Below are 19,855 nucleotides of genomic sequence, written 5' to 3'. Positions count from 1 at the left end.
AAAATTTTACTTTTTTATAAGTGAATTCAAAAATAATTAATTAATAAATTTCATATTTTTATTTGAAATTATATTTATCATTTTTTATTCAACAGTTAATCAAGCACTTAAAACTTATATTTAAATATTTTGAAAGCTTATTAATTGATAGATTTAAACTTTTTAAGATGAGTAATTAATTTATTCCTGCTTCCTTGTTAAAAAATGTTTTTAAAGGTAAATATCCATCATTGAATAAATTTATTACGTGTTAGAAATTTCAGTGTATATTCACATTATTTCTGATGATGATTGATATATTTATTTTTTAATTAGAAATTATTACTTTTACCTCTGCAAGAAAGTAGTTAATAATTTAAATAAAGAATTCACTTTCTAAAAAAAAAGAAAAATGCGATAAATTTAGGTATTTTTAACTTTTATAGCGATTTCTCTTTTAATTACCACAATAAATGCTGGTTATATAGAGATTGAAGGTTTGCCAGGTTAAGGTGAATATTAGTCCTTGTTGAAGTTTAAGAAAAGTATTTAGGATAGTTTGCAACATATTGATGAATTGCAATTTGTTTTCAGAGCTGAATCTAAGCATTAAGCAGACATTAAATTTGATGATTTAAATAATAAGAATAGATTTTCAATGCCAAAAACAAAACCTTTTGATACTTTGTATTAGGATAAAGATAAAAAAGTGGAAAGTGAAGCTGATTTTAAATTTGAACTTCATGAAACTGGCAAAAATGGTTTCAATTTTTAAATAATTAGAAGTTCAACAAATGAAATAGTTTTCAGTGGAGATAATGAAATGGTATTTTCTGAAAATTATCTCAAATTTAGTAGCAAAATTCCTTCTAACTTCATCTTTGGTATTGGTGAAAGAAACAACAGAAATTTCAGATTAAAAAATGGATTATACACTTTAAACGCAATCGATCAATTGCATCAAATAGATGAAGGTATTTAAGGAGGTTAAAGTGTTTATAGTTCTCACCCAGTTTATCTAGTAAGAGAAGCATCAGGAAATTATAATGTTGTCTTCTACAAAAATCCTACTCCTTCCGATTGTATCATAGAAACCAACAAAATCACATTTAAATCTGTAATACATCATTTAAATATATATTATCTTTTGAAAAATATCCATTAAAAATGTATTAGTTTGCAAGATTTTGATATATATTTATTCTACAAATAAATTAATATTTTTAGTTATTTGGTACTACCCTCAGCACTAAAATTCACAAATAAAAATGAAAATATTTTGTTTTTGAAGTTTGTTTAACAAGTTCCATTGAATCTTTAAATTATTTTTAAAAAGAAAAATTCAGATCATAATTAACATTGATTCAAGGATCTTCATCGATAGATGAAGATTATTAAAAATAATATATTTTATTGATTTTGGATGGATATAAATTCATATAAAAAAATATTTTCAATCCTTAATAAGTGTATTAAAAATAAATTATTTTAAATAAGGTTGGTGGTATAATTCACTTTAAAATATTCTTTGGTGATCACAATCCAGAAACTGCAATCAGATATTTCCATGAATATTTAGGTGGTGGCCATGCTCTCCCTCCATTCTGGTAGATTTGATAGATTTATATTTTTGATCAAAAAATTTAAAAAAAAACAAATAGGGCCTTTGGATTTCATCAAAGTAGATGGGGATACAGGAATCAGCACATGATTTTTGATACGATTGAAAAACATAAGTAAAATAATATCCCTCTTGACAGTAATTTTATTCTTGAGTGCATTTTTTTATTTAAATGTTTTTATAAAAAGCAATTTGGTCTGATATTGATTATATGAATGATAAGTAAACTTTCACTGTTAACTCTGTTGATTTTCCTGAATCATTTTTCGATAAACTTCACAATGAGTTGAAAATTAATTATATTCCTATTGTTGACTGTGGAGTTGGAGCTAAAGATTACAACAAAGGCAACTTAGCTTTAAAAAAAGGTAATTAATGTCTTACTTATCTTTCTTTTGTTCATTTTTTTGTTATGTTTATGAAAAGAAAAATAAATAGTTATTTTTGATATTAATAAATAACAGGAATTGAAATGGATATATTTTTAAGATCCCCATTTACAGGTAAAAGATACAAAGGAAAGGTGTGGCCAGGTGATTCTTTTTTCCCTGACTTTTTGCATCCAAATATTTCAGAGTATTGGAGCTTCATGTTTTAAGATTTTTACAATAAGACTCATTTTAATGGAATTTGGGTTGATATGAATGAACCAACAAATTTTGACGATTGCATGTTTCCTTAAAATTCTAACCATGAATGCAATTGGATTGATGATAATCCTTATAGTAATTTATTATTTCATTAAATAAATTTATTTTCTAGCAATTCTATATTAGGAATACACTAATTTGATTTATTCAAATAAATAAGTTAAAGCATAATATTTGATAAAATTTATATTTAAAAGTAAATAAAATAAATTTAAACTGTTTAAAAAAATTCATAAATTAATCATTAACTAGATGAGAATATTTTAAGATAAAAATGAATAAGTTTAAAAAAGATGTTAATGAAATTTTTAACAAAATAAATTAGATGACTATAAGGAGGAATTTATCAAACCAAAATTCAATTTACCATTTTAGCCTGGTAACCAAAACTTGTAAAAGATGACTCTTCGTAAATTTTAAATTAAGTTGGCTTTATATTTATTTTTAACAATTTAATAAATAAATTAGCTTATAATTTGATTCATTATGGTAACTACACCCATAAAGATGTTCATAATTTATATGGCTTTATGGATACTTATCATACATTTAATGCTTTGAGGAGCGTCAATAAAGTGTATCCTTTTATTATTACTCGTAGTAGCTTCACTGGATCTGGTCGCTTTACTTTCAAATGGACAGGAGATAATGACTCAAATTATGACTTTTTATAGATATCTATTCCTTCAATCCTTAATTATAACATTTTCGGTATACCTTTTGTTGGTGCTGACATTTGTGGCTTTTTAGAACACACATAAGACCAACTTTGCCAAAGATGGATATAGTTAGGTGCTTTATATCCTTTTGCTAGAAATCACAACAATGATCAAGCAAGTACAAAAACTTAGAAATATTTCTTTACAATAGTTTAATTTCAATATTATTTTTTTAATCTATGAATGTTAGTAAAATAAAAGAAATTCGCTTAAGATTTAATTGACTCTAAAAGTTTTAATTTTTAACAAATATAAAAACAGGACCTTAGGAATTTTATAATTTATCTCCAGAAGTAACTAAAACAGCATCTAAAAACTTGAAGTTGAGGTATTCACTACTCAAACACTACTTTATGCTTTTCGTTAGAACAAACCACAAAGGTACTATATTTAGACCTGTATTTTTTGAGTTCCCTTATGATGGTGAATGTTTTTAAGATAGAGTTCTAAATCAATAATTTTTGCTCGGAAATGAATTAATGGCAACCCCAGTTGTTGAATATGATAAAACTACCACTTCAGCTTATTTCCCAGAAGGATCATGGTAAAAAATTTAGCTTTTTAGATTAATATTACATTTATCCAGTCATTTAGACTAAAGAAATATTTCGTTACAAAATCTATTTGAATTACCAAATATAATAAAAATAAATAGTATAGACAATTTTATTTTTTTGATAATTACCTTTCGATTTTTTAATTTTCGTTTGTCTATTTTCCCTACCCTACCCAGTTAATTAAATTAAAATTTAGATTTGACTGTAAACAGAAAATTTTCAGTTGAACATTTTAATTGTTTTACAGAAAAATAATTTTAAAACTTGCAAATTTTGATGAAAAAAAATTATAATTCTACTTTTATTATTATTAAGGTTTGATTTATTGAGTGGATATAAAATGATTGAGAGCAAAAAAGGTAAATTTAAAGATGTTTACAATACTTTGACTGATTATGTACCAATTTTCTTAAGATCTGGTAAGTTAGTTGGTATGCAAGACTCGAAGAATGTATTAAAAATAGCAGATTTAAATAACGAGTTCAATATAATTTGCTCATTAAAGTAGTAAAATTCTACAGATTAATACTCTTGCACAGGAAATTTGCTTAATGTTTCAAATTAGTCAGATGAAAAAGAAATACATGATGAATGCGATTAAGAAGTTAATGCTTAATCTAATTGTTTATTGTAAGTAAACATTGATTTGAGAGTAAAAGATAAAATTTTATCATTCAGTGTTAGTAGCTATTAAGACGCATTGTGGAAACCTTTGGAAGATTCAAAATTCAAACTTAAAGATATCAGTATTAGATCAATTATCATGTACAATTTCCCTATTAGTGAAGTAAGTCAAGATTAACTGAAGATAATGAAGGCTGATGGAAGCGTATTAGAGAAAGGTGCTTCTATTAATAAGTATAATTATGTGTATAACAAATACATTTAATTTGAAAAGGATTAGATCGTTTTATCTTAAATATCCAAATTTACAATTAAGCTTTGAATCTGAAAGATTGCATGCACACACGCACTTATTGTAAATAGTCTATTTTTATTCTTAGTTTGTTTGATAAAGAGTTAGTTAATTAATTTTTTTGTGTTATTTGTATTTTCAATAGTTAAACTAGAACATTTAATAATAACTTATAAATTTAAATCTATTTTTTTAAGCGTTTAACAAAAATATTAGTTTTAATTTCTTGGAATTTAAAATTGAACTAAAATTATTCTTTCAATTAAACACGTTTATTAAAAATCACAATCACCTCTTGTCTGAAATTTAAATGGTTGAAATGAGTTTCAATTTATTTAAATTCTAATTATTGTTTAGATTTAATAATTCTATCTAGATTAATGAAATTTACATGTGAAATTAATTAATTAATTAATTTTGATTTTGTTAAATAAAAAAAATTTTAATTAAAAGAAATTCATTGATTTTTTTATTAATTCATTCTTTTTATCTAAATTTCATTGCAGACTTTTATAAAAAGAAAATTTTATGTAAATCATTTATTTTTACTACTAATTTTAACAATTATTGATTAGATTTAATTTTTAAATCCCAGTGACAAAATTTATTTTTGCTAAATATATTTTTCTATTCTTCGTTTTAGAAGAAATAAAATTGAAATGATAGAAGATAAGCCTAAACCTTAAATTATCTACTAAAAATGCTTAAATATTTTTTTAAATGTGAAATTTCGTATCATAAATAATGTAATTGGCAAGCACGCTAAGAGATAATAAGAGAAAACATGAACAAGCCTGTTACATTAGATGCTCAAAAAAAAAGTCTATTGTTTCATTTTTGAGTCTAGTATATATTGATTGCTTTAAATGTGGTGTAAAGGGAATAAATTATAATTTATTTAAATTAAAAAAAAAAAAGAAAATTTTAGAATTTTTAACCATTAAGAATAAGATATTTGAAAAGATAAATAAAAATATTTTGAAAGTTAACTAAGCAAATAAGTAAAATGGCTGATATGCTTTTTGAGGGAGATACAAAACATCAAGACAATAATAATTAAGAAATTTATTAAAATGCTTAAAATAGCTAAGAATGTTCAATAAATTAATATTTGCAATAATTAGAACTTTTAGAAATTGATTAAATCTTGAATTTATTTAAAAAATGCAATAAATCAAATTTCATCAAAAACATATTAAATTAATTCATAAATTTCTTGACTGAATAAGGTGATGAAGTTATAATAGAGTCTTTGACTCGTTAAAAAGACAGAGATGTTGTATAGATTAGGAAAGAATTTCAAAATTTTATAAGGTCTAAAAAACCCAACGCAACTATGCTCATTTCAATCCTGAAAAGCAAGAGATTCAGTGTACATTTCCACTACTTTTTAAAATATTACAGCATCGACTGGATAAGAAGCAAAAGACTGAAGGATATAAAGAACCATCTTTTATGCATACACTATTTAATACGCTGCTAAGAAAAACCCGAGCTAATTGAGTGTATTATTAGATACAAAAAAAAGGACTGATTTAGATAGAGGTAGTAGAAATATATAAAAGTGTATAAATATAGTCATAACTATTTCTGCCAAATTATTAAATGAATGGGTTTTTAATTGCTGTAATATGCACTATTAAATTTATTAGGCTAAATAAATAATAGTGATATCTGAGAGTTGAGTTACATTTAATAGACAAATTTACATATAATAAAAAAAACAGAAAATGAAATTAATTAATTAGTTAGTTAGTTATATAAAAAGTAATAGGGAAAATAATACCAATATAATGTATAAATATGAACAAATGTGAAAAGAGCTTACTGCCTATAATTTTTTTAATAAGTTAAAAAATTTAATTGAGATTATTAATATCACATTTGGCAAATTAATGGATTACCCTTTGATGAAAGTGTTCTAGACATAAATCGGTTGATCGATAGATAGATAGAATGAATATATTTATTATTATTTATATATATTTTAACTGACTAAATATTCAATCAATCAATAAATTATTTAGAATGTGTAATGAAAATAAATAGATCAATTTTTGATCTGAATTTTAATTGTAATATTTAATATCTAAAAATTAGAAATTAAATAATTGTCTATGTATTTTGTTAATATATTTATTTATTTATTATTAGTTATAAAAAGATTGCTTAATACAAACAAGAATCACTTTAAAATATTATTTATATTTATTAAATTATTAGTAAATACTTTATTTGGTTAAATGAGGTACAAAATATCTAAAATATTTTAAGAAATATCAAACATTTTGTATTTGTAATTATGAATTGATTGTGGTTAAAGTAAAAAATTATATTTATCAGCTTGAAAGTTGAGATCATTTGATAGCTGATAGTGGGGAGTTATTTTGGGAAAAATCCAAATTTTGATTAGTAAACAACTTGAAGGTTCTTGCGTTAATTTAGAATAATATAAGATTCTCAATTGATTAAATTATATGTTTACTGTATATAAATTTTAAACTGTTTGCTTTTATGATTTTGTACTTAAAAAAATTTAATTAAAGCAATTAGTAATTAGGGTCAACTGACTTGTTTTTTACCTCTTTGTTTTTTTTTTTTGATTAAATTATCTATCCTAAAGAATCCTTTTCAAGTATTATGTAACATAAGAAAAATTTGAATTATTTGTTTGAATATTAATTATTGAATGAATCAAACTAATTAATTAATTAATATTACAAAAAGATAATATAGATTAAATTTATTTAGTAAAGATAAGGGATAGTATTCGTAATTAATACTAACCTAGCTAATTTTATTAAAATTCAAAATAATTCTGAAAGATAGAATAAATATTCTGTCTTTTTTGACCTATTAAATTTATTCATCTATAAATAAATAAATAATCGTGCTACGCAGCTTTAAAACATTTTTGCTCAAAAAAAAAATAGATAAAAAAAATCATTGAAAGAAAATACATCAAATTATATTAATTTTTAAATATTTTGAACATTTAAACTACATGATTGCTGGCTAAGTTCTTAATATGGTTTTGAAGATATTTAGTAATACGTTAATTTTACTCTCTAAAAAACGCATAATTTGTTACAGACATTAAAAATAAAAGAAACTACCACAGAATTATGTATCAGCCTCTAAAGAGCTTATTTATACATTTTATAGTTATTTTTATGTTTTTTAGTAACTATTGATTATTAATTTTAGTATTAAAAAGACTTAAAAAATTGCTAATAGTCTATCCTAAAAATGAAAAAATATCAAATTCAAATAACAAAATAACTTGTTTAATCTTTTAAAATCCTTTTCATTTTTATTAAATTCGGAATTTTCTTTACCTGTTTCTAATTTAATCTTTCTATTTTCAGGCTTTTTTTGATTTAAGAGATTCGCATTTCATCAGACATAAACATGATTGTTTCGCGATAAAAATAGAGCATTATTGCGTTAATATTAAAATGGATTCAAACATGACTAATATGAAGGAGGTAGGTAATGTAAATTAAAGTAATGCATGCGTAAGAAATATAAACTATTTTTAATTTAGCAAAATGAGTGGATAAAATAGTTTCATTGAAGTAAACACATGAAAAATGATATTATATTAACTTACTTTAATTAATTAATATCTACTTTATTTTTATCTATGACTTTGAATGAGTGTTCTACTAAGACTCAAAGTTTTAATAATTTGCCAGAGATGCAACAGTAAATCAAAATAAATTTAATCAATAATATTTGCAATTGTTGAATGATTTATCCTGTCTAGTCTTCTAAAATTCAATAAATGCTTAAAAATGGAAGATTACCTAATAAATGCTATCTGTAAATTATTTTAACATATATCATTAATTTAAGATTTTTTGCTCGTAAGTATTTAACTAAGATTTTTAAACATGTAATTATTTTTAGATATAGCGAAATTGAAAAATGTTGTCAGCTTTACCTTAAAATGTAATAGAACATTTATACTGATTAATATTTTTAACATTATCATAAACTTCTCCTAATTAATTTTTGAGAAACTTTACAATATTTTTCTGTAAATAGTTAATTGAAAGTTTCTATTATTAAATTTTTACTTGAATTTGCTTTGTAAATTTTAATTAGATTTCTACAGAATTCACTTCTTCAAAGAAACTACTTAATCAAATTTTAATGTGGTTTTACTGATAGATATAATTTAAGTTGATTGATTGATTGATATACTGTTCTTTAATTATGCAAAATTAAAACAAACTATTAAAATTTAAAACAATCCAAATCAACAGATAAAAAAAAAAACTAGAATATATCAATAATTTTCCATCTTTAATTGCGATACTCCACATGAGCGCTAGTTGTTACGAAGAAGTCAATAATAGTGAAGATATCTATTTCTTAGATATTTCTTAGCCTTTGGTCAAGTCAAAGTCAGAACAATTAGATGTTTCCTAATTGATAATTGAATGTAATTTAATGGACCTAGATTAATTAGCTTCTGAATATTGCAAGTGCAATAAATCAAATATAATTAAAAACATTTTGCGTTAGTTTCATGACTTCATCTAAATAAAAGGTGATTAAGTTGTTATTGAGTCCATCTATGATATTCAGTATCTAGAAAAAAGCATAGCCTAAGTCAGAAAAGAATACCACAATTTTTAAAAAAATAAACAGTTTAATCAGTCTTTTCTACTGTCAATTCTTAAGAGTAAAAGATTCTCATTCCTTTTCCAATATTTCCTAAAATATTATATCAATGATTGGATAAATTGCGGAAACATTAAAAATATAAGAAGCCACTTAATTTGCATATCCTTCATGCAAAAATGCTTTTCAAATTAAGAATTATTAGATAAAATAGTCATATACAAAAAAAGAAATTGATTAATTAGTGCATGAATCAATCAATCAATTTATCTATCTTTCTAAATATAGACTAATTAATGATTGATTACTATTAATTTGGCAAATAAAATTAAATGATTATTAATAAGTATTCTAATAAATTCTAAATCAATCAACTTTAATAAATATTAAAACTCTTAACCTAAAAATGTAAAAAAAACTGCTTTAAATAACAAAATGCAAAAATTTAAGAATAAATTTATTCAAAATTCTCTTTTAATCTCTACTTAACAAATATATTAAAATCTTAATATTCTTATATCTCTTATATACTCTATCTAATACATATTTTCTTATTCTTTTATTCTTTATTCTCCAAATAATAACTAACTAACTTACCTTGTATATTATAACTCTATTAAATTTCATTTAATTTCATTTTCTTTTAAATGATTAAATAAATGCCTTCCTATTTATTATTGTAATCAATTTATTTTTCTGATATTAGTTATTTAATAGATGCAAAAATTAATAAATATTTTAGTTAATTAATTACAATTGTAATTAATTGATTCTTAATTTAATTTGCTATTTTCCTTTACTCTAGATTTATAAAATTTTTGAAATTTAATATACTTCTTTTTCTTTATTATTGCAAATTCTATTCTGCTTAATTAATAAATGTCCAATTTATTGAAATTTTTTACTTTTTAAATCATTACAACTTCAATTCAAAAAAAATTAAAAAAATAACACATATTTTAAGAAATAAAACTTTTATTAAAATTAATAACTAAATTTAAATTTATAAATTAAACTTAAAAAATAATAAATTAATAAATAAATAAATAAAGAGAAAGAAAGAAGTTTAACATTTAAATTTAAAAATTTTTTTTATATTTTATTAATGTAATTTATTTATAACTATAAGGATTTTTTGAATTATTGTGCTTCAAAATCCTTAAGAAAGTAATTACTCTATCTATTTCATATTAGGAAAGCTGATTATTAATATAAAAACTAATTAGTTTAAAATGTGAATAAGTTATTAATTAATTAGAATTATAATTCGAGCTAAAAGGAACTCAAAAAAAAGAAGAGTAAATAAACAAGATGTCAGAAATTTAGAAAAAGTATAAAGTCTTTGACTTAAGTGAATAGCATTTCATAGAAAATAGTTAAATGAATTAGGTTTTTTAAAGAAAGATATGATAGGGTTCTCTTCAGATAGATTTATTTATTCATTAAAAAATATATTAAAAGCTGTGTTTTGTTTTAAAAAAAAATGAAATAGTAGATAAAATTTATTTATACTCTTGAAGAAGTAATTTTTTATTTTAACTTTTTCTAATAGTGTATAATACTATTTTATTTTATAAAAAGTTTTTAAACTCAGAGCCATCATCTCACACAAACATTAAACTTTTGCTTACGTAAATAATTAAAATAATAAAATCATAATTATTTTAATAATTTTAATTATCATATCATCTTCAATTAATTAATAAAATTGGATTCAATATTTATTTTCAACATAAAGTTTTTATTTACTCCTAATTTCTCATATTTTAATTGCTTTTTTACATTAAATAAAAAAAATGGAAAATAAATAAATAAATAACATGAAAAGATCCAAAAAAATAAATGATGAAGGTTTATAAAATTTAAGTTCTAATTTAGAAAAGTGTAATAATCTTTCAACTTTGAAACTTGAGCTCAGGTAAAGTTTACCATTTTATATTTATAAGAATATCTAAACTTGTTTGATTTTTTCTAAAATATATTTTATTTAAAAACAAACAAATAAGTATATTTATTATTGAATAAAAGAAATAATTTATTTGGCTCTTTAGGTGTATCCAGCTTAGGTTCTGCTTTAGCAAACTGCTAAAATCTCTAATATTTATGCATAGACTTATAGTAACAATATTTATTTTTTATTTTTTTATTCCTCATGATGTTTTACATTAATATTTTAAATGGAGCATTAATTGTAGTAAATAATTTAATTTTTTAAATCTTTGTTTTCTTTTTGATTTCTTTATCATAAATATTCATTATTAATTAGTAATTTAAAAGTTTAATTTAAATAAAAAATCTTTAATTCAATATAGCTACAACTAAATAGGCGCATAGTCTGTATCAAACTTAATTTAAAATTTAGAGAAATGCATATATCTTGAAAAACTGGAGCTCTGGGTAGAGTAAAAATATATTTATTATTTAAACAAAATAGTATTTTTTATTTTAAATTAAAACATAAAATCATTTTAAAAGCTGCTAAGTTGATGAATAGAGCCCATAAAATATGTATTCTTCTCTTGCTAATTTTAGAAATCTTTCATTTATAAAACTCTACTTAGAGTAAGAAATTTAATTTGTTTTTCTTACTTACTATATTTTTTTTGTTTTATTACTTGCTAGGGATAGTTAGCCTTAAATATAAATATTTATTTTGGCTCTTTATGATAAATTAAATTAATTTTACATATAAATTACCTCATACTTATTTTAAAATTTAAATAAGAATAACTTTAATTTGTTTTTCTTCTTCTTTTTTAATATTTTAAACAAAAAGATTATAAATTAATTAATAGGGAAAACAATCTTGATGATTTACAAATATCAAATTTAGGATTTACTTTAACAAATTGCAGTTAACTCTCAACATTGAAGATATCTCTATAGTAAAATACCAAAGTTATATATATAATACATATACTAAATTTTATATTATTTTCATAACATATTTTAATTTGTATCATTTTCTAATTTAATTTTTTTATTCACATTTTAAATTTTAAACAATATTTTAATAATGAAATTTTTTTATCCATTTATTTTCATTAATAAATACTAACAAATTAATTTGGAAAATATTAAAGCAATAATAATATCGGTCCATAGGGAATTTCAAACTTGGGCTCTTCTTTAAAAATGTGTCCTTATCTCTCAAGCTTGGCTCTCAGCCTTAAGTAAAAATATTTTTTTACTTGAACAAATTTTATTAATTAATTAATTCTTTATTTACTTAAATATTTTTTTCTAATGGACCAATATTGATGCATATTCCATCCACAATTTTACATGTTAGAATATTATTTCTTAATATTTTTCAAATATTTGTTTATTATTTCACTATTTTAAATAACTAACTAACAACTATAGAATTTAATTTATTATAAAAGCAATAATTAAATAGGCGATAAGGGCATATCAGACTTAAGTTCTTGTCTAGTAAGCTTCCCTAAACTCTCTTAATTAGAACTCAGCTTTAAGTAAATAAATAGCTAATTTATTGTTTGCTTTATTTACTCTGATAAGTAGAAAAAAAATTCTAATTTTTCACTTCACTATCTATTTATTTCTTGCTTATTTAGAAATCTTATTTCTATTTTATTTATTATAAAAACTTTATCTGTAATATCTAAAGCGATAATTAAATTGGAGAACAGGGTATATAAGACTTATATTTTGCTTTTGCAAACTGCATTAATCTCTATTCTCTTTCTTTTGAATTTGAGTAAAAATAGTTTATTTATATTTTTAAGCAATTATTAAGTAAGCATTCTGATGAATTTTATGGTTACTTTTATTTTTCAGGCTTATTTAATCATATCAATATTTAATTAATTTTTTAAATAATTCTTTTCTTTAAATCTAAAAAATTAAAAGAAGCAATCTAATTAATGCATATTAAGTTGTTCGAAATCTAGGCTCATGTTTATGCAAAAATATTAGGCTCTAAGTATTGAAACTTAGTCTGTAATGAATTTAATTAGTTATTTGAAAATAATTAGCATTTCAATAGTTTGCTTTCTTTCTTAATTGCTTATTTATTCAGCTTTACTTTTATCTTTTTTTATAAAATATATTAAAAGTTTCAATGACCTCAATCAGGCATAAAAAAATAAATTAAGATCTAAGATTTAGAAAATGAAGAGGTTAGTTAAGAAAGAACTTGAATTATGAGAATAAATAATAATACTAATAAAATAAATTCTTTAAATTAATTTCATTAAAGTATTTCATATCTAAATTTATGCAATCCTTACTAATACAATTGTGTTTTTTCTTCTTTAAATAATTATTTAATTAATATATCAATTTTTATGTATTGTATTGGTAGAATAAACAAGTTTATTTTTAGCGAATAAACATTAACAGCTAATATTTTTTTTAAAGGAGAAATGTTTGGAGAGCAGAAAAATTTGGCATGATGACCCTAAAACGCTCCAATCATAAATATTTATTTACTGATGAAGAAATAATAAATTTCTATTTCTGTGTTTAATTTATTTATTTTATTTGTTAACTATTATTTACATTTTTAAAAATATATTATTTGATTCAATTCAAATCTAGAAAATTTATAAAAGGAATATAAAATTTGTTTATTTTTGTAAGAATTTTAGTGAAAGATAATTAAAATATTAAAATTGAAAAATTATATTTAAAAAGCCAAAATTAATTGCAATTTAATAAATAAAGTCTAATAAATTTGAATACCTTATTAGTAGAAAACTATAATATTATACGAAGCTGGCAGATTAAATTTTCTAATGTTTGTTACTTATGTTTGCTCGAAAGGAATCAAAATTAGATTTAAATAATTTTAATAATTAAAAAGTAATTAACTTTTCTAAAATTAAATTGACAATTTTTTTAAAAAATATTTTTTTTTTATTTACTAAAAAATGTTAGATAAAGAAGTAAACTATTTTATATACTACTTGCTTAATTGTTTAGTTTTACTGTTTTTATAATCTAAACATTTAAATAAAAAGTAAACATCTTTCATTCTGTAGTTGATATTTTTAAAATTAGTTTAATTTGACTAACTAACTGCCAAATATTTCATTTACAATGATTTTCTTTACTTTGATGTTTATTACTCTTAATTAAACAAAGAAAAAATGTAAGTAAAATTAAACTTTAAATATTAGTAAGATAATTCAATATAAAACTTTTAAAACTTACTTAAAACCTTACTAAATAGCTAGCATAACTCTAATTGCTAATTATTTGTTAAAATAAGAATGTCCATTTAGATAATATTTTTCCTAAATTCGTTTTTCATATTTGGAACTTTTTGATTAGATGAAATTTTCTATTAAAACAAAGAGTAGAAAGATAGATATTTATTTGCTTATAATTAATTCATAAACAACAAAATTTAAATTAAATTTTAATAGCAATCAATCATAAGAAAGAATTAAGTTTTTGTCTCAAATTTGAACCTAAAACTATACTTTTGTTATCCTATCAACCAATAAAAAAAAATGGAAGATGCTATTTTTAGCTAGCAAAAGCGGAATGAAGTAGCAAGCTTAATAAGTACATCTAGCTAAATTAGTAAAATTTGTGATGTTAGCTAGTAATTGGAATAATTTTCTTAACTGGGTAATGATAAAATCGAAGAAGAGTTCAAGAAATGCAATAAATCTAATTTTATAAAAAATATATTAAACTAATTTATAAATTTCTTGATAAATCATGGAGATGACGTTATTATCGAATCTCTAATGGCAGCAGAAAAGGATAGAGACATAATTTAAATCCGTAAAGAATTCTAGAATTTTATTCGAGGCAAAAAACCTAACGCTACTATGCTAGTTTCTATTCTTAAAAGTAAAAGATTTAGCCCTCACTTCCATTATTTTTTGAACTACTATAGTATAGACTGGATTAAAAGCAAACAGCTTAAAGACAGAAAAAACCATCTTCTTTGCATTAATTATCTTATTAGATGCAAGAATTAGCATGAGCTGATAGATCGCATCATAAAGTACAAAAAAAAACTATGATTTGCTTTATACATAAATTACTGCCATATGTGAATGGGATATAATGAAGATAGAATAAATATAATTTTGAAAATAACTTTTTTATTGTGGGAAAGACCATCAATAAATCTCTTAAGGCTATTTATTTTATTAAGTAAGCCATTTTATCAACTAATATTTAGTTTTTATTAGAGTCTCTCATTTATAATTATTTGCAATAGCAACAACCAACAAAGAGATATCAATTATCAATGCAGTTAGATAACAAAAAAATATATACAAAGAATTTTTTATTTGCTTGTTATTAGTTGTTAAATAGATAGAGTCATTTCTAAAATGTTTGCATGTGGAAACTTTGAAGAATTTCTTGCGAAGAAAGAAGAGTGAGTGAGGTATACTGCCATTCAACATATTAATAATCAATTATCAATAATAAAAAAAATATAAATAACATCATAAATTAACAAATCAAAAAATTTAAAAGTTATTATTTAATTAGTTTATTTGAATGTAATTCTAATCAACATTTATTTTTTACTTTACTTTTTTAGAGAAATTTTACAATTCATTTTTGAGTTTTTTTTTTGAATTCTGAATTCGAAAATCAACTTTAAATATTTTATAAAAAAGGGTTGCAAATTTTGGCATAAATACTGATGATACTTAGCTTCATATTTATTTGAGAGGGAATAATTTTAAAGCAAAATAACTTTTTTGTTTATTTTATCATTTGTTAATGATGAAATTTTGGATGATAATAATGAAGCTTACATAATTTTAAATCTTAAAAATGATTATTTCTTTTTAATTATCATAGCCAATTTTAACTTTTTAGATTAAAAATGTGAGTTAGATTAGGTTTGTATATTTTATTGTTGGGTGGTTTGGAAGGTAGAGAGAAAAGTTAGGGAATTTTTCTAAAATTAAATTTATAAGTAATGTTAGTTTGGCCATGGAGTAAAATTGATTTAGCTGGTTGATTTGACTGATCGATTAATTGATCGACTGATTGATTAATTGATTGATTAAGCTAGTTATTCTTATTTTCTTTGTTTTTAAAGAGGTTATTGGCTTTTTAATTAAATATATAATATATCTTTGAATTGAATATGATTAATCAGAATTCAACAGGCTCTAGAGAAAAAATAAATTTGATTAGAAATTTTTATAAATCGTAATTATTTAATTACTCTGAAGAATAGATTGAAACTATCATAATAAATAGCTTTTTGGGATAAAAAAGGTTATTCACATTTTAATTGATTTCACTATAGTTACCTCTTCTCTTCCTTCCTTAATTTTTAAAATATCTTTCTTAGTAAATTTTATAAATAATATCTAATAAAAATATTGAATTTACAAGGAGTTAATCAATCAATCAATACTCCTATTTTTATCAAACTACCTCATCTTTCCTAATACATTTTAGTTTACAAACTCTTAAATAAATATACATTAAAATGAATTATGCCCATTTCAGTTATTTTTATAGTTTATTCAATATTGTTTTTAAAGTGGATAGAAAATGAATAGCGCAAAATGTCAATCACATTTTTTTTTTAATGAATATAGATAATTTATTTGAAATCTTAATGCATTACTCTTTCATTCATTAAAGGCGAGACTCATTGTGATTGATTACCAAAATCTGTTTTTAATTAATAATACTTAAGGTAAGCTTTATGAAATAATGTTGATTAAGTGAAATTAAATTAATTATATCTCCTTATATTATATTAATACAAATAGATATTTTTAATTTAAAATTGATAAATGTGTATTGATAAAACATCAATAAATATTATTTGCATGGATGCATGCATTTATGATTGATTATATCTAAATTTAATTAATATTCTGAAAAAATACAAAATTAATGAGCTGATGATTAAAGAGAACAGTGCTGAAAAAATATACAATTTATTTAAATTTTATATTCTATTTTAAAAATAGAATGTATTTTTAATTATCTTTAGGTGTAAAACAAATAAATAAAAGGAAAGGGACTTTGTCTATTTTTATTATCTGAATACAATATAATAATAAATAATATTTATGAACTAAAAGATGATACTAATTTTTTAATTGAACCAATTTGCTACTCAAAAAAATTTTATTCTATTTCATTTAAATTATACTCTTTTTATTGATTACTTTTGACATACCCGTTCCACTTTCTGAAGGAAGTGAAACAACTTTTTAAATAAATCATGCACAAAATTAGATGATAAAATATGTCCACATATTAGCCTTGTTAAACATATTAAAACATGAAAAAAATAAAAAAAACAGAAAAGCGCATTCAATAAAATTGCTTTGAATTGAAATGTCAATAGGTTCTACTGATAATAACTAAATATTTTAAGGCTAGTAAATATATATTTGGTCAAATACCTCAGTTTAGTTTTGGTATTTTTAGCGAAAAAAGTTAATAACTAACTAAAGAAGATAAACAAATAAACACAAACACGTAAACATAAAAAAATATCAAAGATATTTATTTTTTCTTTTTAATTTCAATCTTATTGTTTCTAATCAATATTTGATTCAATTTTAATTACATTCAATTTAATATTATTTATGAGTGTTACTTGGGTTAATAGGATTATTTAAGATCAATATATTCAACTTTTATATCATTCAATCAAATCATTCAAAAACATCATACAATTTAAAATAAATAGAAAAAAGGAAGAGAGAGATATTAGATTGGGAGATAAAAATTAACAAAAGGAAGAAGTTAAGAAGCTAACTAACTCTTTTCTTAAAATTCATCTTATTTATTAATCGCAACTGATTCTAATTACTTAACTCTTTGAAAAATAGCTTGTAATAGCTTGAGTTTACATATATTTTTAGTCATCTAATACAATAGTTTCTACTGTATGGTTTTAATTTTTTAGATGTTATTTCATTTTAAAACAAATGAAAGCTTCTTCTATAGGCAAATATAATTTGTTGCTGCTGTTATTAATTTTTTATAAAGCAAATTTATTTATTACTTTATTCAGCTGGTCAAAAATTGGTTAGCTATTTATTTATATTTAATAATAATTAATCAGATTATTAGGTTAATGCATTTTACTTTAGTTTTTTAGTCTTTACATCTTCTTAATAATCTTTGAAACCAGATTCTTTCAGTACAACACTAATTAAAAAATGCTCATTTAAATTCAAGGAGAACTTTATTATAAGCCAGTAGTCTTGCTCTTGTATGCTTAGAAACAATTTAAATAATCTAGATCTTGTTAAAATTTATAATTAAATATCAATCAAATAAAAAAATAACTAAGAATTCTCCATAACTAAAAAAATTAAATAAACTACTTAACAACACAGTTTATAATCTAAATAAAAAATTTAATAAACAAATTCAACTTTACTGAGATGAACATGATTGAATCTGCATATATCGAGAGCTGCGAAGAAGAAACTTTCTCTAGTTCTTTGTCAATGAGGGAACCAGAATCTGCTATGGACATTTCCTAATGCATGAGCGAGTTTAGCAATATGAATCAAGACCAAATAGTCCTTGAGTACTCTAAATGCAACAAGTCTAATGCCATCAAAAATATCCTTTACTAATTCTAAGACTTCATCTAGAGCAGTGGTGATTAAATTGTGATTGAATCTATCTCTGAATAACAAGGCGAAAGGACTATTGCTCAAGTCAGAAAGGAGTTTCATAACTTTTCCAAGAAGAAGAAACTCAATTAATCCTTTTTGGTTTCCGTCCTTAAAAGTAAAAGATTCTCAATCCACTTCGAATATTTCCTAAAGTACTACACAATGGACTGGATCCTCAACGGAAATATAAAAAATGTAAAACACCACCTTTTATGCATAGTATTTCTATAGAAGTGTTTTGAAGATACAGCCTTAATAGAGAAAATAATTAAATATAAGAAGAGAAATTGATTAAGACAAAAACAATTAAAAGTGCCTTTTAAATTATCTTCCCATTCAATATAATTATAAACAAACAAGAAAACGAATAGTAATCCTAAATTTATGCAATCAAAAAATAATAATAAATAAATCAATAAGTTGATGTTATAGTCTTGAAATAATAAACAACACATACAATTTTTAATAAAGATGCAACCAAAAACACAGTTTTCCATAGAGTCAACAAATAAACTTTTAAACAAACAAACAAACAACCAAACAAACAAAAAACATATATTCAATCTATATTAAAACTTCTATGCAAAATTAATTATTAAAAATGATCTAATAAAATAAATTTATGTATATTTTATTCAATTAATTCAACTAAATAAATTATAATTTATAATGATATAATTCCTTCTATTTGTCTATCTGCCTGTCTATCTATATCTTATCCTCCTTATTACTAAAACTTTTAATTGAGTCAATCTAAAATATATTATTGATAACATTATAGCTCTTTTTGTCCTTTTAGGATATTTAATTTTTATTTTTAAACATCCTGTCTCAGTTTTTTTATAAATTTTTCTACATTCTTCCGCATCTTTCAATAATTATAATTCATTTTCTACATTGCTAAATTATAATGATTCACTTTAAAAATTGTGAAAATCTTCTCTTAAAGTTAAAAGTACTGGTTCAACAACGTCTTCCATAAAGTAGACTTTCAAAAAAACATCTTAAGGATCAGAGATGATTTTATTTTAAGACTATTATTTTTAAAATTCTATTGTGATAAAGCTAAATTTCAATAAATAAGCAGCCTAAAATAAGCAATTTATTTATTATTAGTTGGTTGATTAATGTAATATAATCAAAAATAGAAGTAGAAAAAAAATATGTATT

The 19,855-nt window shown here is 21.8% G+C and overlaps 7 protein-coding genes across 7 annotated transcripts; 6 read left to right on the top strand and 1 right to left on the bottom strand. All coding sequences in view use genetic code 6, as the record gives it.

The window, feature by feature from the left end:
- Positions 1-391: 391 nt before the first annotated feature.
- On the top strand, positions 392-4,472 carry TTHERM_000181088 (glycoside hydrolase family 31 protein; the record flags this gene model as incomplete). Its single annotated transcript, XM_012795810.1, has 9 exons — positions 392-1,096; positions 1,477-1,586; positions 1,641-1,738; positions 1,789-1,968; positions 2,065-2,325; positions 2,576-2,659; positions 2,719-3,087; positions 3,231-3,513; positions 3,842-4,472. 9 exons carry the CDS (start codon positions 392-394, stop codon positions 4,470-4,472), a joined length of 2,721 nt encoding a protein of 906 aa, XP_012651264.1.
- Positions 4,473-5,448: 976 nt separating this feature from the next.
- TTHERM_00181050 (hypothetical protein) lies at positions 5,449-5,976 on the top strand (the record flags this gene model as incomplete). The annotated part of the gene is made up of 1 exon (XM_001008772.1): positions 5,449-5,976. One exon carries the CDS (start codon positions 5,449-5,451, stop codon positions 5,974-5,976), a length of 528 nt encoding a protein of 175 aa, XP_001008772.1.
- A 4,203-nt stretch (positions 5,977-10,179) lies between these two features.
- Positions 10,180-10,561, top strand: TTHERM_000181049 (hypothetical protein; the record flags this gene model as incomplete). Its single annotated transcript, XM_012795809.1, has 2 exons — positions 10,180-10,425; positions 10,475-10,561. The coding sequence occupies 2 exons, from the start codon at positions 10,180-10,182 to the stop codon at positions 10,559-10,561; spliced, it is 333 nt and encodes a 110-aa protein (XP_012651263.1).
- A 1,554-nt stretch (positions 10,562-12,115) lies between these two features.
- TTHERM_000181048 (hypothetical protein) lies at positions 12,116-12,487 on the bottom strand (the record flags this gene model as incomplete). The annotated part of the gene is made up of 1 exon (XM_012795808.1): positions 12,116-12,487. The coding sequence occupies one exon, from the start codon at positions 12,485-12,487 to the stop codon at positions 12,116-12,118; it is 372 nt and encodes a 123-aa protein (XP_012651262.1).
- Positions 12,488-14,554: 2,067 nt separating this feature from the next.
- Positions 14,555-15,079, top strand: TTHERM_00181020 (hypothetical protein; the record flags this gene model as incomplete). The annotated part of the gene is made up of 1 exon (XM_001008769.1): positions 14,555-15,079. One exon carries the CDS (start codon positions 14,555-14,557, stop codon positions 15,077-15,079), a length of 525 nt encoding a protein of 174 aa, XP_001008769.1.
- Positions 15,080-15,112: 33 nt separating this feature from the next.
- On the top strand, positions 15,113-15,449 carry TTHERM_000181019 (hypothetical protein; the record flags this gene model as incomplete). Its single annotated transcript, XM_012795807.1, has 2 exons — positions 15,113-15,212; positions 15,280-15,449. 2 exons carry the CDS (start codon positions 15,113-15,115, stop codon positions 15,447-15,449), a joined length of 270 nt encoding a protein of 89 aa, XP_012651261.1.
- Positions 15,450-17,983: 2,534 nt separating this feature from the next.
- Positions 17,984-18,976, top strand: TTHERM_00181000 (transmembrane protein, putative; the record flags this gene model as incomplete). Its single annotated transcript, XM_001008767.2, has 1 exon — positions 17,984-18,976. One exon carries the CDS (start codon positions 17,984-17,986, stop codon positions 18,974-18,976), a length of 993 nt encoding a protein of 330 aa, XP_001008767.2.
- Between the last annotated feature and the right edge of the window lie 879 nt (positions 18,977-19,855).

This window comes from Tetrahymena thermophila, assembly GCF_000189635.1.
Source record: "Tetrahymena thermophila SB210 genomic scaffold scf_8254798, whole genome shotgun sequence".
Classification (NCBI taxonomy): Eukaryota; Ciliophora; class Oligohymenophorea; order Hymenostomatida; family Tetrahymenidae; genus Tetrahymena; species Tetrahymena thermophila.
The sequence above is the reverse complement of the archived record's forward strand: the minus strand, read 5'-3'. Positions and strand labels throughout refer to the sequence as shown.